Source organism: Falco naumanni, chromosome 4 (assembly GCF_017639655.2).
Source record: "Falco naumanni isolate bFalNau1 chromosome 4, bFalNau1.pat, whole genome shotgun sequence".
NCBI lineage: Eukaryota > Metazoa > Chordata > Aves > Falconiformes > Falconidae > Falco > Falco naumanni.
The window spans coordinates 107,585,693-107,609,956 of NC_054057.1; the positions used below are offsets into that span (position 1 = coordinate 107,585,693).

The 24,264-nt window shown below is 47.6% G+C and overlaps 1 protein-coding gene across 1 annotated transcript in view; it reads left to right on the plus strand.

Annotated features, from left to right (window-relative positions):
- The first annotated feature begins 929 nt into the window (after positions 1 to 929).
- The window catches only part of SUSD3 (sushi domain containing 3), a 34,641-nt gene continuing 11,306 nt past the window's right edge, over positions 930 to 24,264 (plus strand). Inside the window, exons 1-5 of the mRNA XM_040590515.1 lie at positions 930 to 957; positions 1,603 to 1,813; positions 4,653 to 4,753; positions 19,169 to 19,357; positions 20,849 to 20,996. Of these exons, the coding sequence (XP_040446449.1) occupies positions 930 to 957; positions 1,603 to 1,813; positions 4,653 to 4,753; positions 19,169 to 19,357; positions 20,849 to 20,996 (677 nt within the window). The remainder of the gene's footprint in view (positions 958 to 1,602; positions 1,814 to 4,652; positions 4,754 to 19,168; positions 19,358 to 20,848; positions 20,997 to 24,264) is intronic.

The following is a 24,264-nucleotide window of genomic DNA, read 5'->3' on the forward strand; positions in this document are numbered from 1 at the left end:
AGATGCTGCTTCTGAACTTACTTCATTAAGTGCCTGTAAGAAAAGATTTGACTTGCAACACAGTTGAGTTCAACTTTAATTGTATAATAGCAGCTGCACAAATGTCTTAAGGAAAAAACCACCTGGTTTTGGTATTCCTCTGGCTTCACAGACGTGAAGGGCTCGATGGCGGGAGTTATAGTTCCTTGTTGACTTAAATTAGATTTATGAGTATTTGGCATTACTGGAAATACAGCCCTAATTTGTAAGCTGAAGCCTTTTAAAAAATGTTGTTCTTTTGCTATAGTGCAACCAAGTATTACTTTAAAAATGTGTTTTAGTTGTAAAGATGGAAATAGCAGCCCTTTACATCTGCGATATTTCTATGGACTCCCTGCCAAATAAGCTTACAGGAGAGAGTGCTATGTCCAGCAGCACAGAGAAGCTGTGTCACCACTCCCCATGGGTACAATTCCGCTCCACTGCATGTTGTCGGAAGAGCCTTAGGAGATTTTCTCTTTCTTTGGTGCATCTTGGAATTTCATCTCTCCAATCTGCTCCTGCAGACTTTTTTTCCTTCTAATTCCGTGTGAAAAAAATAATGAGAGGGTAAAACAAGCAGAGTGAGTGTTAATAGCCACAGTGCTTAGTGTGGGCCCCAGCCCATATGCTCAGCACCAACAAGCAGAGCGCCTTCAGAAGAGCCTGCTGTTCCTCCTCTTGCTTTTCCTGGACACGCGGTGCAAACCACTAAAGTACTTTTCTGAATCTGCTGCCAGTGTCAGCAAAGCAATGATCTCACCAAACACTGCTGAGACCCAAGCTCACCCGCTTGAGGTAGTGCTGCTCGGGCGGTCGGTGGCTGTGGGTGCTCAGGCCTGGGTGTGATGGGCACAGCGAGACACACGAAGGGAGCGCAAGGTGCTTGGGTTTCACTGGGCAGCCGGCGCATGTCGGTGTGTGCTGTCCAGCCTCCGGGTGGGAAGAGGATGGATCTTGGCTCTACCCATTCAGTTCAGTTTTAGATATAAACACAACTTTGAAGATCGTCAGCAGCAAGTGTGTGAGAGATGCGTCTCCTGGCACATAATGGCCCAATGAGCAGCAGGCAGCACGTTTGCAGTGAGAAGTCCAGACCCATGAGACCAGTCTGCCCCACCTGAGGCTCTCTGGGCTGTGTGCACGGCCTGGCCACACTGGGGACCGAGGGCAGGCAGGGCAGGCAGCAGGCAGGGTGGACAGCGGGAGGGCAGGGAGGGCAGACATTGGGGGGCGAAGCAGACAGGGCAGGCAGCAGGGAGCAGGCAGGGCAGTGCAGGCAGCGGGGGCAGGCTGGGCAGGCAGAGGGGGGAGCAGGCAGCGGGAGGGCGGGCAGCAGGCAGAGCAGGCAGCGAGCAGGGCGGGCAGAGCAGGCAGCGCGCAGAGCAGGCAGCGGGCAGGGCAGGCAACCCCCGCCCGGTGCCGCGCCCCCGCCAGGCCGCTGCGGGAGGCCGGGCCGAGCGGCGGGTGCCGGCGGGGCAGGCGGCGGGGGGTGACACAGCGCGGCGAGGACCGGTGACCGCGGCCGCTCGCCCCGAGCCGCCGCCTCCCTCCCGGCCCCGCTCCCCGCGGCTGCCGGCGGAGGGGCCGCGGGCGGGGGCTGGCGGGACGGCGGCCCCCCCGGCCCGGCCCGGCCCCGGCGGAGGCGGGCGCGGGCTGCACCTGCCGGGCGGCGCGGCCGGGCGCGGCGCGGCGGGGCTCGGCGGAGCCATGCCGGCAGCCACGGCGCCGGGGCTGGACGTGCCGCGGAGCGCCGCGCCCGGGCGGGACGGCGGCGGCCCCCGCGGATACGCAGGTACGAGCGCGGCCCCGGCCCGCGGCGGCCCCCGCACAAGTTCCCTCCGGCGCCGCGCGGCGGGCAGGGGGGGGATGCCGGGGCGCAGCGCCGGAGCCCGAGCGGGGCGCGAGAGCCACCCCGCGTAGGGCTGCGGGGTGCCCGGGCAGGGTGCGGGATCCCCGGCAGCGCTGTGTGTCCCCCGGGAAGGGGCGCGGGGCCCCCCGGCCAGGGCTGCGTTACTCCCCCGCGCTTCCCCTTCAGGTCGGGACCGCTAATCCAGGCAGCCCCCCCCCGCTCTGTGCCGGCCCCAGGCCCTGGGGGGATCCTCGCCCCCCCCCACCCCCACCCCCCCCCCCCCCGAAGTTCTGAGGGACCGAACGCCTCGGGCCATCGTCCCAGCGCGGCGCCGGGCGCGGGAGGCGGCTGGGGGGTCCCGGCGGCCCTGAGGGCTGTGCCGGGGCTGCGTGCCGGGTGCCGGGGCGGGGGGCGACGGCTCCTGCGGGAAGGAGCTACGGTGCTGGCCCGGGCTGCGCGGTGGGGCCGTCCCGCGCCCCCCAGGGACGGGTGTCTGATCGCGGCTTGCCCAGCAGCCCCCTCCTCAGGGTCACCCCCGGGGGTGGCTGCCGGAGCCCCGGTAGCGACGGGAGGGCAGAGCCCTGCGGTGTGGCGGGGGGACGGGACGGGTCTCCGCTGGGGTGTAATGAGAAGCCCCGGGGCTGGCGTAGGGGAGCTGCGGCCGGGTCCCGGTGGTGCGGAGCGATGCGCGGCCGCGCAGCCCGGAGCGCTGCGGGTGGGGAGGGCGCAGCGGCCGCCCCCGGGCAGCCCCCGGGAGCTGCTGGGCTTCGGGGAGCATCCGCCGCCGGGGGGACGGGAGTCGGCTGGCTGGAGGCAGCGGTGTGGTAGTGGAACAGGATAATGCACTGGGCTGTGGGGAGAGCAACCGCTCAAAGCGGTTTTGCTTCCTTTTTTCTCTTCCTCCCCCCCCCGCCCCCAGTGTTTTTATTCAATTTGATCGCCTAGATCATAACATCCCTTCAAAACCTCTTTGGCTCACGTGGGCCCGATTAACTTGACGGTAATGGTAGCTGATGGAAGGTCTGGCCCCGACACGGGTGGGACGTGCACACTGCGTGGGGGCTGTAGCCCCTGCGAGTTGCCAGGCCCGGGGGGAGACAGAGCCGCGGCCCCCAGCATGCTGGCTCGGGCGGCGGGACCCCCGGCCACGGCCACGGTGGGCTGCGGGGCCTGGCAGCCAGGGTGGGCGGTGGGAGCTGCTGCCGGCGCTGCGCTGCCTGCCCAGGCTTCTCCCAGCCATCGCAGGGCAGGCAGGGTTTTTTCCCCGTCTTCAGTGCAAGCAGGGCTGAGCGCTCCTGACAATTCAGGGACCTCCTTCTCCATCGCAGCCTGTCCCCACATATCACTGTGCTTTAATTTGCGTGTGCAGTTCTAACAGTTTTTATCAATGACCTGATTTTGTTGTGCTGATAGAAATGAGCAAATGTGTTTGGGCTAAGAGCGCAGCAACACTTTAAATTGCATCCCCTGAATGTGCTTAACTGTGCATTTAATTTGAATTTAATAGAGCCGTTCATCTGAAAAATGCAAAACAAGTTCTGGGAAATCTACTTAGAGATGTAACAACTCAAACACAGTGTAGACCCTGTTGCTCTCATTTGATGCTAATGTTACTGATTATTGACTTTTTTCTTTTGCAAAATCGTGTATATTTAGGTGCTTTTATTTGTTGTGTCAAATTGTCTTCTGGGCCTGGGTTTGCCCACAATTAAGGTGAGGTTTGGAAGTGGCACATCCCACATTACGCTCAGCCTTTCTGTTCTTGCCTGGGCTGATCTTGCCTTGTGAAGATCTGTGGCAAAACTCCCAGAAATGCAGGATCCACCAAAAAAAAATACATAAAAAGTATTGGCAGTCAGACTAGAAATCCACCATAAATTAATCCCTCAGGTATCTACAAACCTGGCTTCTCTCAGCCATGTCTCCCATGAGAACAACAAACACCATTTTTTTTTCCAAACCAGCTACACCAGAGCCATGGAGCAGGAATTTCTCAGTAAAGTGCTAAACTGAAATAAAAAGGGAGCACGCGGGATCAGGGCACGGCTGTGCCTGCATGTAGCTGCTGCATCTGTTGCAGGACCAGCAGAGATGCTTGTGGCACACGGGGCTTTGCCAGACCTTTGCTGAGTGTCATGCTCCCTACTCCCCTCTCCTCTTATTGTCCTGCTACTTCATGGGGGTTTGTCGTGGCCTTCACCATCTGTACAGATTTCACCTTTGTTGAAGATCCATTTGTTACTACAAATGTATGGGGTTAGGCTGACGTGCTGCTGTTATAGCTGAGTGGCTTAGCTAAAATTATGACTACTTGGTTAATTTTAAATTAACGTCTTGTTCAGGATGCTTAATTTAAATGTGACCATGTTATTTATACAGCAGTATTTGCTGGAGAAGTGACCTCTAGAGAAAGCTGATGACAAGTGTTACACGGTATCTTTCATTGTATCGTGTTATTATTGGTGACCATTTTTCATGCTGCTTTGATTGGACCCCTTGTAAAATTTCAGGCCATGAGCAATAGGGTGATAATAAAGATCTGCATGGACAACCTCCCTCGCAGGTTCCTTTTGCAGAGGATAAAAAAACAAATGTGGCAAGATTTCCATTTGAATGAAGGTGTGAATGAGAGAGAAGTTTAAATGAAGTTCCTTGTCACAGGCTGATGCCTGTAGCACTTAAAGGGCCTTACAGCTTCCTGAAACACAGCTGTGAAATTCAAACACCCTCTGCTTTTCCTGATCTTGCCTACTTTTTGAGGACCGGTTTCTCCCTCTGACAGTCTCACCTTGAGCGAGGAGGATGATTCCACCCTGTGCTTGAGGAGGCTCAGCAGCGCGCTTGCAAAAGGAGCCGTGGGAGCCTGCCGCACGCTTTGGCAAGGTCAGCGCGTTGCTCATATATCCTGCCTATCAAAAGGGCGAATGTGCAGAGTGGGAGCCTGGGGTGGAGGGAGGCAGTAAACGTCTTGAAGCTAAGAAGCCTTCTTCAGCTCAGCCTCTTACATTTTTAAATGAAACAGATGTTTTTATGTGTTCTGTATCGTCCTGTGGTTGTTTTGCTGTCACAGCAGCGTTACAGTATTATTGCCTTTCTGCGGTCGTTTACTATGGACAGATACTCATCGACCATCTCTTGCCAGGCTCATTATATTATCTGGAAAAGCTTCTGAAATTCTGAAATGCTCATGTCGGTGGTGACCTGAGCACTTTTCTGCCCTGCAGAAATTGCCATGAAGCACGGGTGCTGTTGTCAGCCCAGCTGCTGCCTTGCCACCGAGTTGCTGTTGCCTCTGAGGCTGCTCAGATTATATTGGGGGCTCTTTGGGTGAAACAGGAAAAAGAGGAAGGAGTAACAAAGGTGTGTCGTTATTTTTAGTCTCCGTGTTTCTGAAGCTGGGGGCTCTCGCCCTCTGTTTTTCCAGGGTGGTACCTTGTTTTTTGCTGTGATTCCTCTCTCATTCCTCAATGCAATCCTGTAGCTCTTTCAGACCAGGGCAGCACATGCTTCTGTAAACGTATAGATGCATCTATAAACACATCAGTGCAGCCACAAAGGGAATGTAGGAGGGAAATACAGAACATGAGGAACAATCACTATACCAGGTTATGAATTAGTGGGTGTCTTGCTGCTGGGTTGTTGCCTGTAGCTGCAGTTCCGCCCTGTCCCTCTGCCTTCCCCACCCAGGGGAGAAGAGGGGCTGCCTAGAGGAGGTGGAATGTGCTGCAGGACCCAGTGGATGCTACCTCCAGACCAAGTCGTGGAAGAAATGACCTAGCAGACACTGTTTGAGGGAAGAGATGTGATCTCTGGCTTAGGACAGACACAAGCTGCAGTTTGCTGGGGAGTGGAAGAGGCATCACCGCCTATTTGCTCAGTTATACTCTGGATGACTGTTAGTGGCCATGGTGGGATGTGAGCACCGGGCTCTGGTGTGACTCGAGGTGTCTGTTCTTTTGTTATATGCAGCTTTTGTCTGAAGTGAGTTTCCTTGCCAGTGTAGAAACTGTGAAATCGTGTCACTGAGAACTCAGTTGCTCTTCCAGGAAAGCAAAAGCAAAGTTGTTCTTCAAAGCCAAGAGCACTGCCGCTCTGCAGAAAGACTGCAAGGAGGTTTTTCACCTTGTTCCTGTGATCCTGACATGCGGCTCAGTTTTTAGGCTGGGGAGGAAAATACTAATCTTGAATTTCCATTTCCACAGGGCAGAACGTGACACAACTTGGAATATATGGGTTTGTAATTTCTTCAGGGTTATTTCTCCTTTTTTACCCAAGAGATCAAAATGAAACCTTCTATTAAATAAGGTAAAAGAGGTGACAGTTGCAGAATTTCAGCTAATTGGTTTTATCTCCTGTACTGCAAGATGCTAATCTTAGTGGTTAAGCATTTGCACCAGGCATTATTACTGCTTTGAGGGCATGATTTTTGTGCTTGTCATGAAACTCTAGAACAGAACAAAATAGGAAAGGAAAAGAGATTAGGTCTTCTGGCACAGAAGATGGTGCAAGATTGTTCCCTATGGTATTCTGCAATACTTTACCCTAGTTGCTCTTAAATTACCTGGGTTATAGAGATGAATTATGTCTAGGCTTCTGAATTTCAGCGAGGGAATGAAATCAGCTCAGTGTTTTGGACCCAGAACATTGATATTTCAAAAATCAGAAGTCAGCCTCAAAACACAGAGGCAAAACTACCCAAATGACAGCAGATAATGTAGCGCTTTCTGGGTTAGTTGTGACCAGAAATGCGGTCCATTCTAAAGGGGCAAAATGTTGTCGGTTTGGCTGCTCCCACTGCAGCAGAGCCAGGATGTCTTCGGACCTTTTCCATGAGAAAGTGGAGCCTCCCAACACATGTCTGCAACTATACAACAAAGACAATTTTCACTGGGCAGAAATTAGCACTACATAGCTTCTTCCGTCACGATTGCCACTGACATTTTATGTGCCTGGCACTACAGGGTCTCCCCTTCAATAATTCGATGGGGACAAGCCAACATGTAGGGCAGTTGCTAGTTTTCATTTAAGCGTTTTATTGACACGGTGTCTTTCAGATGCAGTCACAGATAAGCAAGGGTGCTACTCTGGGGAGCAGTTTTGACTGGCTCAGTGGATCAAAAGATTGACAGAGAGATGATTTTGCAGTCTTGGTGGAAGTCTGCCTCTCTGGCATTTTGTTTTGGTTTAAGATGACAGCAAGAAATGCAGAAGTTGCAGAATGAGCAACCACTCACCAAAATAAATCGATTCCTGTATCTGCTGAGGGTCTCAGGGATGGGGTTGAGCTGGTGCCTGGTTTATGCACAAGCTTTTGCCAGCACAGCAGAGCAGAGCCTGTATAGCAGGTGCAGGGGAGCTGGCCCAACAGCCCCCCCGGCAGCTCGGGGAGGTGTGCTCACAGCTGTGACAGCCTCGGCTGGAGCAGCAGCGGCCGGGAGAGCACCCGTCACGGGGGAGGATGGGATAACCGCTTACTTTCCCTCTAACGGAGTTGGAAGCGACTATTAAGTCATTATTTCTGGGATGAAATAAAGCCAAACACAATGCTGCTCACATGGGCAAGCCTCCTAAGCCAGGGGGGTTTGATTGGGAATGATGTTGAGGAAGGGTGATGACGGGGACAGCAGCTGGGTGAGGTGAAGGGACGAGATGGTGTACAGAAACCCAGGTGCATGGGCTGGGTGATGGTGTTTGGGAAGATCTTTTGGGCTGGGGTAGCTGAAGGTGTAAGGGGCAAGTTTTGTTACTTGGTTACCCCTGTCCAGGAGAGCAGAAAGTTGTGCCTTCAGGTGAAAGAGCAGAATCTTGGCATTACTGTTAATAAATGCAGAAATACAGATTGGGACAAAATTTTTCACTCATTTTAAATACAAATCGGAGACTCCTTGCTCCATATTCTGGCCATCCATAAGCTGCCAGTGATTTAGCTGAATTATGAGATGCAGATCTTGGTTTCTTAGGCATGTGCAGTACAGGAAAGCGAAGGGCAGGGGGCTGCTGTCCTTTGATCTACTTGCTTAAGCTAGTTGTCATTCTGCATAGAACTCGCCTGCAATCATTGACTTTTTTAATGGGAAAAAGTAAACACAATGGACTGGTTCCCTGTCCTTATACTGGCATTCCAGTCAATCTTCATGCCATCTTCCTCTTAATTCCTATGGCCAGGGAGGCTGAAAGCAGATGTGCTTATTGACTCATACTGTTAATCATTGCTGTGTTTGAATGATTTCTGGCAGGATGCTGCGTGACTTTCACATGTTGCACTTTTGCAGGCTGCTTTTGTGTCCATGGCTCCTGGCTGCATGCCCCTCTGCTGTCGTGGGTGAAGCTCAGGAACAGGAAAGCCGAACCTAGCAGCACAAAAATAATAATAAAAAAAAATAAGCAGAGAAGAAAAATAAAAAGCCATAAAAAAACTGCAGAGAAGGTTTTTAAATCTGGCTATTAGTTTCTTAGTCCGTGAGTGATTTCTATCACCATAATAAATTGCATGCTATGTCTAACTTTTTCAGACTGGTGTCTAAAAAAATCAATTATTCACAGAAATTCTTGCTGACAGTTGTGAATGTTGTGTCACAGCTCTGTGGTGTGCATTTAGCAGCTTAACACAGCAAACCAAGTACAGGAACAGCTTCAGTTTGCTACTGGGAAGGAAAAAGGACTTGCAGAAGCCAAAACAGGCCAGACAGCGGGAGCAAATGCAGGCAAAGTCTCCAGCATTCAGGCTGGTTTTGCCTAACAGGATGGTTGGAATTTCCTCTAGAAAACCAACAAACCTGTATTCAATAGTACATTTTAAAACAAGAAGGTAGTTTCAAAGAGAAAAAGTTGAAAAGTTTCTGTACTCTTTACAAATAAGTGCTTTGTGCAAATGCAATTCAGTTTGGGGGCTTTTTGGCCAAAAATGAGCATGTAACCATCAAATAGCAAGCATTTCTGGTCCACCTAAAATTTCATGTTGGGGGTGAATATTCTAATGCCTGAAGCAGATTTTGGCCAGCTCTTCCCACTGGGACCCCTCCCACTTGAGCATTTCTTGGTCAAGGTAGCATAGGGCAGTGCTCACCCTGTGTCCCCCCACACTGGCAGGGATTTCTGCCTTCCAGAGGTTGTGCCCAGGCTGGCAGTTGTCATGCAGAAGCAAGAGGCCACCAGCTACGTCATCATCATCGGGTGACATCTGCTCTTATCAGGGACGTTCATTACCCCAAGTGTGTTTGCACGCTGCTGTACACAAACCAGACCAAACAGTTGCTGCAGGCAGATAACCTGGAGCCGTTGCTGGCTGTCGAGGGGCCACGCACAGAGCCAGGCTGAGCTCCACTGCTCCATCGTGCCCGGGTTAGTGGTGAGGACTGGGAGTGTGTCAGGCTGTGGGCAGCAGGCGTGCAGGGATGCTGCCCTCCTTCTAGGGGGGTGTTGCAGAAGAGGTCCCCAAAGGGCGGGCAGCAGTGCAGGGGGCTCCTGTGGGGCGTGAGCAGCAGCCTCTGCCCTGTCAAGTTGTTTGGAAGAGCATCCTTCTTCCTTCCTCCAGCTCCTAACAGCTATGTGCTTTCCTTTGTGAAAATAGGTGTGAGGTTTTCTTTCGGCTTCCCCAGTGGCTGGCTCTTCAATGAAGTGCTGAATTTCTACCCTGTTTATTGCAAATTAAATAGACTATTGAAAACCATGTTAAAAGTAGGCGGTCTGATGTTGCCAGAGCATCGTATTCAGACTCGCTTTTCCACCAGGTGTGTTCAGATAATACTATTTCTATCATTTACCCTTGAATTCCTGGATCTGTAGCTAGCTCTGCCCAGCTCTCCTGCTGTCTATACGTTCCCACTGAGGGTCACCAGAAGCACCACTGATTGATATGTCAGATCTGTAGATCCAGAACCTAATGGACCACATTGCTGCTGGTTTCTCTCTGTTCTACTTTATTCACCTGCAAGAAGCAGTAAAATCTGAGTCTTGCACAGTTTATCAAAGATCTACCAAAATATTTAATTTTGGTGTCAAAACTTCAGTAATTATCACAGGAAGCCAGAAAATGTTGGATTTGTTACTAGCTGGCTTTCAGGTTAAATATAAAACTGATCCACCTAGGCATTAAAAGGAAATTGGTCTACAGAGAAAAAGCTGAAGAGTTAGAGGTGCTAAACAATTTTGTAGGTGAAAAGCTGCAGAGCTGAAGATTTTTGACAGTGATCCCTTTTCTTGGACCCATTGATGGGATGAGTCCTGATAAAGTATTTGGATTAGAACTGGCCGGACAAGGTGGGTTTGACATTTTTCTTCTTTTTGCCTTTGTAAAGGAAACAAAAGCAAGTGAAAAGGTTTTGTCAGAGCATCCCCTTTCAGACAAAAGGGTCAGGTTTTCCAATTCAGGCTCCTACAAATGAGCGTCCACAGCCTTCTCCAGACCCCAGGAATGCCCCTCATGATCTCTGCATGAAGGGAGAGTGCTGAAATAGTTTTGCTCTGGTAAGTGGTCATCGGTCACATCAGGCTCCCAAACGTGTGGAGAAGGGCTCTCCAGAGACAGTCTCTAGTGTCCTCCTCTTGATAGCTGATCCACATTACCTGAGTGCTAAATATTGAATTGGATGCGGAAATCTATATATCCCCAAATCATTGGCCTTTTGTAGCATATTTGTTTAACTTTTATTTTTACTTGCGGTGATTGTTTTCTTGCAGTTATTGTGATGATGAAAATGCTTTGAGCGTTGGTCCAAGATAATCTGTCATCTCAACTATGGACAAGGGAAAATTTTAACATTTCTGATCATCATAGTTTCCATTGGAAAATAAACAGGGTCTGGTTAATGGCGCCCATGTATCGCTTTGCACCATCTGCAAACATTGCAGTCAGCTGCACAGGTTTAACAAAAGAGAGGTTATTCATGAGCATTGGGGAAAAATAGTGATGGAAGCTGAAAATACAAACCTACAGACTTCACCAGTCTGGTGCTTCATGAAGGACACTTCTTCCAGCAAGGATGTGCCTCTCAAAACCTGGCTGTAGACAGAGGGACCTGGTGGCAGAGGGAAGGTGTAGGCATGCTCCTAGTTTTTGTTATTCCCTGGAGAGGAAGAAAATTCTATAGAAACAGATTCTTGACCTACAAATACCAAATTCAGAGTTGAGCTGATGAATTAGTTTGTCTTGCTGTATGTTTCTTATGTCCCTGATTCTGCTTGGCTTTCTCTAAAGATGGGGTGACGGATCCTGGGGTAACACTTTCATCTTGCTTTGGATTTGAACCTCTCCAGGGGCTGTGGATGTAGAGATGCGTGGGGGAGGCTGAGGACCATCTGTGGAAGACTGTGCTATTGTGTAACCAGTTACTTCTGTTCTCCTTCTTGTAAATACTAATGCTTATTATGCAAGAAGCAGTGCTAACAGATGTTGGAGGCAAGCAGAGGAAGGGCTGGACCCCTTGCTGCCTGGTGGGGACAGTGTACTGGGACTCAGCTCTCTGGAGTGGTGGACTTTGGTTGCATCCCGGTGAGATCACCTGCCCATCAGATCTGTCTGCTTCAGGGCATTGGATATGTTCAGGGTCTTAGCTGAAGTGCAGGTGAAAAGCTAGTTTCAAATTATTCCTCTTAATTTTATTCTTTTTAGTATCTTTGTTTTAGAAACTAGGGCAAAACCCCTGCATTGTGCAAATATGTAATTTATTTGTTATCTGCTTTAGAATGACAAAGGCAGGAGACCATCAGCAATACTAGCTCAATTCACTAAACAATCAATGACAAAAGCAACTGTTGGCATCACTTCCATGGATAATTTTTAATTGGGAACATTTTGAATTAAGACATAATTCTGGTTCACTCCATAGTGGAGGTAAAGAGAGAGAGAGAGAGAATATTACTTTTTTCTTGTTTATATGGAAATAATGGTGAAGTGATAAATAGAGGAACACTTCTAATTTGCTTTAGGTTTAATGAATCCTTCCTGTTCTCAGAAGTTGCACTATTACTAACTTTTCAGAAGTGTTATAACTTATTTTTTTTTTCAATTCTGTTGGTAAACAGGCTAATAAAGCACAGAAAACCCATCTGTTCTTGCTTTACTGGCGACTTAATGAAATACCTCATTTTTCATTTAGTTCTTATTTCTCGTTTAATTGTTCCCTTAAGAAGAGAAATACTGAGTATTTCCCATGTTGCTAGATTCAAGAGTAAAATCTACAGATGAGAATAACCTGACTTTGATGTAAATTGGCAAAAAAAATCAATCATGGAGATGGCAGTACGGAGACTGGAACAAATCCTCTCTTAAGATAAAAGACATGAATAAGAATCATTTTACACCAATCCTACACATTATTTATGTTTGAAATAGGAGTGAATTGCACGTCATCAAACCCTAATCTAGCACTGGGGTGATATGTGGCTTGGATTTTACATGGAGTAAAATTGCTTGCAGCCCCCTACTATTTCAGAGTAGAGTTGGGAAGTGTTTAGTGCTGACTCCTAAGTCTTGCTACATCTTGTTCGCTACACTGAGCAGCTCAAAAGCCAGATGAAAATGCTGGGAGAGAGAAAAGAAAAAGGCTCAGGATCTTAAAGAGAGATGAACCAAATTTGTGTCTTCAGGTTTGCATGTAAGATTTTGCAGCAGCGTAGCACAAGGGTTTCTTTTGGAGGTGGAAGCCAAGAATTTGCTGCTATTGATAATTCTTGCTACCTTAGCAGGCATGAAAAGATCTTGGTTAGGCTTTGCCGTCCTTCCTCCACCAAAGGGCACCCCGAGTTGTCAAGGACTGCGCAGGGGTCAGTACGTGACGGTGCTTTCCCACCTGGGTGTAGGGCTGGCAGCTCTGCACAGCGAGTCTCCAGCAGCCCGCATGGAGCGGAGCAGCCGTCCGGCACTGCTGGGCTGCACAGGGCACAGCACCAGGGCCCGCTCCGGCGCAGCCGTGTGGACAAGGTGATTCAATGGTTTGCCCGTGACTTCTTGCCGGCATCATACCAGTGTTGTCCGGCTGAAGAATAAGACTCAGGAGGATCAGATTCCCGCTGAAGTGCCCACAGCATCCAGCAGCAGTTGGGTCTGGGCTTTCGCTCACTTCTCCAAAAAGATCGTGTTCGTGGGCGTCCTGCCCCTCTTGTGTTCCAGAGCCGCTTGGCGTTTGACATCGTGCTCTTTCTTTCTCTTCTCTGGATGCATGTGCTTATCTGTTCTGTACGTGCATCCTTCCCTGCCCCAGGCCCCAAAGGGTCCTGCTCCCTCTGATAGCAGCTGCTGCCTGAGCTCGGCCATGGCCGAACTGAAGCACTTCGGGCAGCCGGTAGCTGCACATGGAGGAGCGTGCGGCACGCTGAGCTGTGCTTCCTTGTCCTGGGGCTCCCCCCTCGCCGGGGACCCTGAGCGTGGTGAGGAGGAAAGCAGTGCTGCCCAAAACATGACCGACGAGACTCAGCCTGGCGTGGGAGTCCCACCGCCCTTCACACTGCAGAACTATGGCATGACCACATGTAGTTAATTATGCTGCCAAACCAGTTTTATGTACAAAATGGACCACAGGAAAAAAATGAGGGAGGTTGGTGGGAGATAGCCTACGGTATCTGCTATAATGGAGGTGTGAGCAGAGAGCTCATCTGAGTATGGATGTGTAACCACGGAAAGAAAGTCACTTAAAATGCCTTTTTTCTCTCCATCCCTCCTTCTCTCTTTATTGCATGGAAATTCCTTATCTGTTGGAGAATAAGCTTTTCTGAAAAAAACATTTCCATGAATGTTTAATGGTGGCCCATGAGAATGATCTGACACTGGGTTCCCTCTTTCACAGTTTTAAAACTAAGTTTTCAGTAGAAACCCATAATGTTTTATAGGGAATGTTTTATAGTATTTTTATTTGGAAATGCTGAAATCTGGCAAATGCAAGACGCCCGTGTCATTAACGAGCTGCATTTCTTTTTTCAGGCTCTGTGCTCGGACAAATGTCTTCTGTAGGTACCTTCCAAGTTTTCAGTGTCTGCGGTTGTCCGGACGGTTCCTCCGTGGGACTGGTGTTGGGGTTCTTGCAGGTCCCCGTTAGCCCCTGGGCTGTGAAGCCCCTCGGGCAGCAGCGCCGAGCCCAGCCCTGCCTGCTGGCGGTGTCCTTCCAGCCATGCATGTGCAGGGGGTTGTGCCACACCTGGACCCCCAAAGCCTCCCCCAGGGGGGTCACTTTACAGGGCCGTGCCCACGTGCTGGAAGGCAGACAGCTCTGCGAGAACTCTCCAGTGTCTCGGCTTTGTCGTGAATCTCGGGAACCAGTGAAATAGGTGGGAAAGGTCAAATCACGCCGTGGCTGACGTGTGCGTGTGTTAGGAAAGGTTGAAGCGGGTTGTTACCCGGGGCCACCACGCAGCAGGCAGCCCCCCGAGCCCAGAGCCCGCATCCTGCTGGCTGCAGCACAGCTGGGCACCCTGCTCAGCCTCGGCAGCTTCAGCAGCCTCCCCACCTCTCTTTTACCGCTGGGTTGGTGTCACGTTTAATTTCTTAAAAAGCCCTGCCAGTGTCTGAAGGTTCTAGTGGGAGGATGAGCTCCTCCTGGTCGCCGTTTGCTGTTGCAGCACTTCATGCAGTAAGAGCCCAGCCCTGGCAGGATTCGCGGCCAGCTCTGTGAGGGAGCGAAGGCACGGTCGCAAGGGGACCAATGCCAGAGCTGGGTGGTTTCACTCACACAAGATGCTTTACTACATCTGCTTTATTTCATATTTCACTTCTAGCTGCTTTTCTTTTGCTTTTTGACATAGCAAGCTCTTCCGAGAGCTCTTCTGTGAGGCTGCTGTGAATGTTCAACATTATGCCTGTGACTTATAATTTCTAAGGCATGTTTTTGTAGGAACACAGACTTGCAGAAATAATATCGGCATGTTTATTTTCTGCAGGGTTTATAGAACCTAATGTTCTGTCTCTTTCTGGCATCTGGTTATTCCAGTGCGTTTTAGTTGCATTAAATAGTCAACAATAAGCAATGCAAAGGCTTGAGTTACGTGTGTATGGGAATAATGAGGCGGTCGTGGATTGCTCCCTTTCTGCACAAACAGTGAGTGGCAATCTTGGTAACATGCTTTCAGGTAATTACTGATGTGTTTTGGATCATTTTGGTATATACTTATGCAATGCATTTGATTTTTAGTCTCTATGTTTTGCTACAGAAGGAACACAGGAAATAGTTAATGGGCAAGCAAGCCTAGGTTGCTCTCTCATTTCTGGTTTCTTATCAGCAAGACATAAATCCACAGCTTGCTGACAATGAAACCATATGGTAACTCTTTCTGACAAATTGATTTTGTGATACAGATAATCCTGGCTGTGCATGAGAAGAGATATTTTGGATTATTTTGTCTTACTCTTTATTTTTCAGTGCCTGGAAATTATGTATGTGACTATTTCTGAACCCAGAGATTTGGGTGAATTAGGAATTTATGGTGTATGCTACACTTTAGTGTCTTTACTTTGAGGACAGTTATTTGTCATATGAAATAATCTGTTTATTTGCTGTAGCAAATGCTCTCCTTCTGTGTTGGCAAACAGCAGCAGCAGTTTCAAATACTTTTGGAACTCTTGGTGTGAAGTCAAGCTAAGTAATGCATTTGTATAAATCGGCTCTTGCTGTACAAGAAGCTGCAGAAGCAGCTGCAGGAACTGGAAGGTGTTGGGCCTCTGTGCCCAGACCAAACTGGCCGGCCAGTGGCTGATGGCCCCTCGGTTCCCCAGAGCTGATGCTGCGTGTTGACACAGTACGCAGCGGGGGACAAGGTGGTTTGTTAATCTTTTTCAGTGAGTAAAATGAACAGGCTGGAGTCCTTACAACTTCTGTTGGACTTCAAAGTAAATACATAAAAAAAATATTTCCAGCCTTTGCTTCATAGGGACGTATCAGCAAGTGAGTTTTCTGAGCCTGGAAGTACAGCCAGCATCTGGGGGCGTCAGCAGAGCACAAGCCTGGGAGCAGGGAGCAACAGCGAGGAGCGATGGAGCTAGGTACCGGAGACACCTATCACCTCTGGGGGAGACTTGCCATGGAGCTAATCAAAACTAAGCAATGCATCATGAATTTTCATGTTTATTATAAACCATGTAGAAGTGGCTGATAGGCTGTTAATTCCTCAAGCTTTCCTCCTAGCTTTAGGTGCTGGCTGCCAGGCGTGAATCTGGGGGGGTTGAGATGCAGCTATTGCAAAAGCTGCATTGCTGAGCAATAATTAGGGGGTTTATTCAATTTTATATTCCTGGATGCTAACAGTTACTGCAAACCAGGACCTGAATATGATATTTTCTGGTTATTTAGAAAAGAAATATAAATCAAGATGCAAATCTGATCAGCACAATCACTTAAGCAGTATTTGTGTTTTACTTCAGGCAGCAATACAGCCTCAAACACGAACCTCAGCTGAAAACGAAACAAACAAAAATACTACATCTAAAAAAGACAGTAATAAAATTCTTTGTTGTAGTAGATTTAGTCAGATAAACATGGTACTCAGAGGATAAGTCTATATGGAACAGCTGCTTATATAAATGTAAGAATGGAAGCTTACTTAAACAATGATTTTGGGGAGATGGAAGGGTAAAATTAACCTAGCAGAGAAGTGAATGCAACAAGTAACCACAAAAAACTATAGATAGTTGATAGGAAAGGATGCTAGAGCTTATGGGAGGGATTTTAAAACTGAGTTATTAGAAGACCATTGCTGATGGAAAATTAGGGCAAGTTTTATCCTAAGATATTAATCCCAAACTTGGATGAAATCCAAAGCCATATGGCAAAAATCAACCTATGCATTTCAATAAAAGCATTTGTAAAAAGCAAAAAGTAGCGACACAATGTTTTGACTTCAGTGGGAAGAAATTGTTGTTGAAAAGCTCTTGGAAGAAGAAGAAGAAATGGTATTTCTGCTCTGGCCAAATGCAGGTACATAAAATGGGATTCATGAACTTTCAGCTCGGTAGCTGTATAGAGGCTTTCAGGTTAGCTCTCCCTGGCTGTCGCCAACTGGGGTTCCTGCCCCAGTTACCATCAGATGGGAATGATCCTCTGGGGATGGCATCACGCTGCTACAACCCCAGCCAAAGCCAGGAAACATCCATAGTTTCATGGGACATTGGCTGTTGGGAATCTTCGTAGTGCTCAAGTGAAGAAAAACATTTTGCAGTCCACAGCTGAGGACTAATGCTGACAAGGTCAGGAACATTCAGAGGTTTTAATCACTTGGCATACACCGTCATGGGCAAGGACAGTGCAGGGAAGTGGCAAGAGCACCTGAACCAGCTACAGCTGCAGCTGTTCCTCAGGATGGTCAATGTTGGATTATGCCTCGCAAGAAAGGTTCCAGTGCAAAATGATCTATTCACTGGAGAGCAGAGACTGAGTAACGAGTCCAGGTAAACTGGCAGGTCTACTGGAAGCGTCTAATGTGGGCTGCTATGGTGGCTAAGCAGATGGACTTTGATTCAAATTTGGCTCTGAATTACTTTCTGCATCTCGTGCAGCTGGAAGTGTCACCGATGTGAACTCTAAGTACGTGATCTGGTACCTAAAAATAGCCTTGAAGTGTAAAATGCAAAAAGGTAGATATTTTGCAGCTTAGGACGATGGGGTTTCATGGTAAATTTCTGAGTGATGAAAGTAAAAAGAAAAGCCCAAACTTGTAACACTCATCTGGAGTGAGGAGGAAGGCTGTGCAGCGCACACATCCAGTGTGTGCCAGTAACAGCATGTTGGAGGGAAGGACAAGAGATGAAGGGAGATAACCCTCTAGAAAATATTTACTCTCATTGAGGCAAATTGCTGCCGTAGTAAGAGACTGAAAGAAGTGGCAAACCAAACAGAAATAATCTGCATGGAATTAAAGAGGTGCGTTCTTAAAAGCTAGTCCTTTGTGCATATTTACTTGGTGGATTAGACCAGTAATTGTCACTGTGGCTTTTATTTGGTCTTTTGCTGAGATTTCTTTGGGTTTGTTTTCCAAAGAAAGGCGGGGTGGGGGGTGGGGGGTGGGGGGTGGGGTGGGCGTTGAGAGCATAGATAGGTGGTAACGCTGTCTGCTGCAGTTAGATCACAGGAACTTTATGTTAGTTAACGACCAGGAGAGAGTTTTAGTATTAAAAATAAAATAGATTTGCTATCAACATGTGATTCTATCAAGATGTTCTCAGGGAGGTTATTAAAACTCTACGTTTCTTTTTGCTTGTAAGTGTGGGAAGCATTATTTTCCCTGTTTTAATTTTTTGGTGTCATAATAGCACTTGCAACTCTGATCTTGCAACTGCAACACAGTTGTCTCTGACTCTGCTGAAGTTGTTTGGAAATCCAGTGAAAGATCTCTGATGCAGAAGCAGTGCTGGTATTTAGTAACAGTTAAAAAAAAATAAATAATATGTAAAACAGTTTCCACATTCTGTCAGTGCACATGTACAAAACCAGAAAATGTATTTATTGTTGTTATCTTTGAAGTATAATATCTTGGATGTTTTATGTTGTCTTAATGAATGATCATTAAAATTTGTGTTTAAAGTGAGTGTGAAACGAGGATTGTTGTGACAATAAAAATGTATAAATTAGTGGCTGAGAGAACAGCTCTGACTCAAAGAACAGCTGTGTGAACAAGACATAGAAAAGCTGAACGAACAAAACTGTACTAAAAATGAATGATATATAGTATGAAGCAGAGATCGTCACCTGAAAATGGAAAAAAGAGTTGAACATAGATGTGCCGTAGTGTACGTTTCTCCCTGTCCCCTCCCTGTGGCTTTTGAACCCACTTGCTCATTTCAGCCGAGACCAACCGAGGCGCAGCATTCTTGAGAGATAGGAAGTTTCTGTAGGATCATGGAAAGATGCTACCAAGTAGACTGAAATGCTTAAATATGTGATCAGTTCATTAGATCTTGGAAAGTCTGCATGGGGGAAGATGTGTTATGAATACTCCCAGCATGAAAGATGCCAGCCTGAGTACTTAATTAAACACACAGAGTCTAACAAGACAGGAATCCATAGGAGACCACACCACTCGCAGAATGACTTTTAAAAAAAAGTTTAGTATGTACCAGTCTGAGCAGCTAATGTTGCAACATGCATAAAACCCCCCTTTGTGCCAGGGGTGAGAGCAGTGGAGCTGTTGAATGGCACCAGAGGGGGTTTGCCCTTGGGCTGGTACTTGGCAAAGCAGTCGGCATCACCCACCCCGAGGTCTGTTATTTGTTTTGACCATTGGCTTGGACTGATTTACAATCTGATCGCAATAAAACTTGAGTGAACCTTCGCTTTTGGCTCTGGCGCTGCATTGTCTCGCTTTGCTTTTGTTCTGCAGGGCAGTGCAGCCGCGTCTTCCCTCCCCAGCTCGGCACGCTGCAGATCATTCATGGCAATGGCACGGCCGTGGGGACAGTGATAACATTCCAGTGCTCTGCTGAGCACCAGCTGGATGGACCAGGCATCATCACCTGCATTTGGAAAGGGAATAGTACCCAGTGGACAGCCGGAGTGCCCTCCTGCAAGCGTAAGGTTCTTTCCAAACCGGTCCCAGTCCCTTTGGGCTGCATTGTGTTTATTTTGCTGTGCCTATCTCCTGCAACGTTAGGATTAATGCTAGACATCTGTGCAAGGAAAAAGACAAATTCGATTTCTTTCAAAGGTGCCCCCACTGACTGTAATTGCGCTCCATGTGTGTTCTGACATCATCCATTATCATGACACAGAAAAGGCTCGATCACATTTGTGCCTGATCTCACGTCTCCAACTCAGTGGTGTTGCACCCAGAGTAACCGTGGCTGTGTAGCTACAAGACTTATCCTTCTTTAGAAAATGTGTAGATATGACCAGCTAATGTGCAAGCATATTTGTAAACCTTCTAATCTCCTGCCATTCTTTTCTGAAGATATTTTTGCTGTAAAAGAAACACAGTGATATTTTTTGAACAGTTCTAGGTTGCTGCCTGTGGGCAGCCACATGGGAAAGTTTCCGTATTGACAAATTGTGTTTGAGTGGCACCAACATTAACTACCTTCCATGCTGTGTTCCTTCTTTTTTATTATAAGGTTGTTAGTGATTTGACTAGAAGTAGGCTCAAGCAAAACATGGTACCTCTGAGCTTTGAGAATCTCAGTTTGTGTCCTAGACCTTGTACAATTTTAAATTACTGGTAGATGGATCTTTTAGACACATATCATTCTCTCACAAATTCAGCTATCCTTGTCTCTCATTCGAGAGATTCCATTAAAGAAAAATGAGAGGAATCCTTCCCTCCAGAGGCTGCAGATTGCTTGTGTGGAGCTCGGCTGAACCATTTCTGATGCTAGTCGTTGTGGAGCTGGAAGAACTAGATGAGTTTTGAAGCAACACACGCTTAGTGCTCCAAATGAGTTGGCAGAGATATGTGTTGTCTGTGCCACACCACATTCCCACTCCTCCTTTTGTCTGGATAATACACTTCCAGCATCAGATGACAGTGAACACTCAGCCCTGCAGATGCTGTCCCTTCTTCCATCCTGCATCCTTCCCCAAACAGAGGAAGACCTGTTCGCTGCCTGCCAAACAGGATGTTATTATGTGGAACTGTCCTTGTTCTAAAGGGCGCTTTAAACCTGTTCACCCCATCAGTGCTTGGTTTTGCAGCTCCAGTCCTTGCTAACAATTGCTTATAAGTCTGCTAGCTCATCTGCATTTGATATGCCAGCAAAGTTGGGCTTTTTAGCTACTGCAGCGCTAAAGGCATTGTGTTTAATTGATTGCAGTGGTGAAATACTTGTGAACAATTCATTAGTAGCTTATAAACAGGAGATTTTAAAATAGCCTAATTTGAGGCTTGCATAGCTCTAAGCTGAAGCCAAGATGCTCTGGTATCTTGACATGTACTAGTGCAAAAATCCTCACTGAGCTATTATTAGCAGAAGTGTGAAGCAGGTAGATTTCAGCATGGTTTAAGGAAAATGTGAAAGATAAATTCATGGGATGGCCTTAGAAACATGCTTCTGTGTTTGCTTTGCTGCAGCCATATCAAAATATGAGACTTTCGGATTTAAGGTCGCAGTGATTGCCTCCATCGTGAGCTGTGCTGTCATTCTGCTGATGTCCATGGCTTTTTTAACTTGTTGTCTCATCAAGTGTGTGAAGAAAAGTGAAAGGAGGAGAACTCAAAGGTATGTCAAGAAAAGATTTTTTTTAAAATGCTGTAAGACTGTACGTTGTATGGACCCCATTGCTGTGATAGCAGAGAGCTTCAAAGGACTCGGTGCTTGCAACACTGCAATGCTGTTAATTACTTAAAATCATTAATTTGTAGGTCAGGCTTTAGGCATAGAAAGGCTTGCAGTTCAAGAGTATTTAGGCACCTAATGTCTGTTAATATCAGATGACCTCAGTGAGCCCGGGCAGATCTGTATTTACCCAGGATTATGCAGAAGCTGAATGTACACGTCTTATTTGCTGGCCCAGTCTCTCTCTCCTTGAATTATTTAAGATGGGCTGTGTTTTCCTGTCTTCTCTCTTTCTTTCCTTTTTTCCTTTGCTTTCCTTGAATACTGATGGGAAAATGAATCTACCTACATTGAAACCATCAGAGCCCTCACCATCGGCAAAGCATACTTACAGCTGTTGCAGCGCTGTTCTGGAGCGACGTAGGATTTTACCTTCTGGCTTGAAGTGCAAGTCAGCAGGCAGGATTACAGACAGGCATGGGAAGAAGTAAAATTTACCAATGCAGTCTGTTATAAAAGCTTGGCGCGAAGGGTGGCTCTGTGCCCCTGTCTGGCTGTACGCGAAAGCTGAGTCACTGTTGTTCGGGAGAGCATCCATCCCCAGTCCCCTGCTGCTGGAGGCTTTCCGTGGGCTCTCCTTCGCGGGTCAGTGGGGTGGCACAGCCCCCGCCAGGCCAGCAAACTGCACTTCTGGTGGGTTTGAAGCCTCTTCTTGCTTCAGAGGAGTGTTTGGCACAAGGCAGGGCAGTGGTGGAATGGGAGGGGACTGGGGAGGACATGAATGAAGGTCTCTCTATGTAGAGGAATTCTAGAGGAATGAAGGCAGGTTAATTAACACTGATAATATACAGCTGTGGGCTGGCTGATGTGGATAATGTGCAGCTGTGGCTGGTTCCTGCTAAGCAGTTAAATAGCTCTAAGGGGGATGAAGAGGAGCATTAGAGGAAGAGGGACCTGGAAGAAGTAGAGGGAGGAGGGAGTGTGCCCTGGATGTAGGAGAGACAAGGAGGAGGCTGAGATGAGGAGAGGCTGGCTGGGAGAGGAGCTGAGGAAGGAAGAATCTGGACTCAGCAGAGCCAAGGAGCAGGGTGGGCTGACCTGAAGAGGATGGAGAAACAGCATGGCCAGTAGATGTAGATGAACTTTTGAAGCCTTGTGGGGGGTTGGTGGCTGTGCAGAGGCAAGGTGTGGGGACTGCTTATTGAAGTCAACCTGGGGTGGGGTGGTAAAAGCCTTGTTGCAGCCGGCTAGTTTTGCTAGTGCTGTGACATTTCTGCTCCAAGCTGTGTTTTATTTAGAGCTGCATGAGAACCAGCTTAGGAAGGAAATTCTGTCTTATCAAAACCTGATTGTAGCCAAAATACAGATTTTCTGTTTCCCTTGGAAAGACTTTGTGAGACAAAAAGTTGTTTGGTGTAATTCATAATACTAGGTTTTTGCTGATAGCATGAAATAATTTTTGAAATCAAAGGGTTGATCGGTGTTTTTTGGAGTTGCCCTTTTCTTTTTAAGACTATTCCTATCAAAGTCCTTGTTTTTCATTTACTTTAAATCAAATTCTGTCAAAACTAGCTATTCACATGACTTCTATGACTTGATACGTTTTCTCTTACAAAAGAAAAGCCCTTCACAGCGGGCGTTGTGACCTGGTTCTGTCATCGGGACGTAAAGCGTTGCCCTTTGCTGGGAGGCTCTCGGCTCCCCCTGCCCTCCCTTCGCTGCCTCCTGAAGGAGCCGCTCCAGCGCGGCCATAGCTGAGCCCCGCTTCTGGGGGAGGAACCTCAGGGTGCTGTGGGCATCGTGTGGCTTGGCCCTGCTGTCAGAAAGCAACCGAGATGATGTAGAAACTCCAATGTTACACAAGAGAGTAGCGCATCCCTGTGTGGAACACGCTCAGCCAGTGCTGCAGAGCACCAGGCGCGGTGGCCGCATCTCTGCTCTTGGCGTAGGTGGACGATGGGGGATCAACTTCTGGATGCACAAAGCATTAATCTGAAGAGGAGCTGCAGGCCTGATAACACCAAATGAGAATACTTGGTAGGGGATTAGTTAATTAATAATAAATAATTAAATATTTAACTAAATACTAAGTCAGATAAATAAGTAGGACCATCTCTGAAAGAAAAGGCAGCCTGTACTTGTGGAGTGGGGAGGATGACCCGCTCTTGCCTTTAGCTTTGCAGTCTGCCCATCTGGGTTTTTTTTTGGTTTTTTGGCTCTTACTTGGCCTACTAGAAAGAGGTCACCTCTGCTTACAAAGCTGTCTTACCAGGTGTCTGTTTGATGATCTTTGAAGTGCCATCTTGTGTCTTATCCTTACGTTGGGAGAGAAAAAGGCCAAAGGCTGCTGAAAATCCTCGCGTAGCGTAGCCTCCCTGCAGACCTCCTCCCGCAGCGTGAGCGTGGCTGCTGTGTTCTTTGGCAGGAGCAGGGCTCTGCTCTGAGGGGACAGAAGTGACACCAAAATCCGCATTGCCAGCCCTCACAGTTTAATCTTGTCCCATCAGCTAGGGTGAATGTGATTCTGTGAACCTTAGACTTCTTTGAAAAACAAGAAAAGAAATTATGGTTTTTTTTATTTTATTTTATTTTCTTCAGCTGTAGAAAGCAATGAGAAGCGCCTTGAGCATTTCAAGAATAAAATCTTGACAGCAACTGAATACGCCCTGCTCTTAACAAAGGCAACATTACCTGTCTTGTCCTCCATTTTTAAGTCAGTTCATGTTTTCATCCTGCCTGGTGATTTTTGAACCCTTAGGAATGGCGAGTGCTGCAAAAATTCACAGAAAATACTTTTTTTTTTTTTTCTGAAATAATGTACCCCATAAAATGGGGATGGCCTGTAGTCTTTTCACATACAAGAGAATCTGGTCTGACATGTGTCACTGATGAAAGTCCATGAGATCATTGACACAACATCATGCCTTAAGTGACTTTCCCTATTCCTGTTGTCTCAAAATCCACTGAGCCAAATTGACAAAATTATTGGGGTTTTGTTCCTTTGAACTATCCACAGGTGCCCGTAAGAAAATTGCTCGTTTGTTTGTTTTGCTTTTTTTTGGAGGAGTGCTGGGAAATACTTAAAATAACACTGTTTTACAGAATAATATTTATGCTTTTGAAGAACCCTCTGCCTTAAGGTCTTTAGGCAGGTATTTGAGTCTTTGGAAATTTGGCTTACACTTGAAGTTCAGCATGTGTTTAAGTGCTG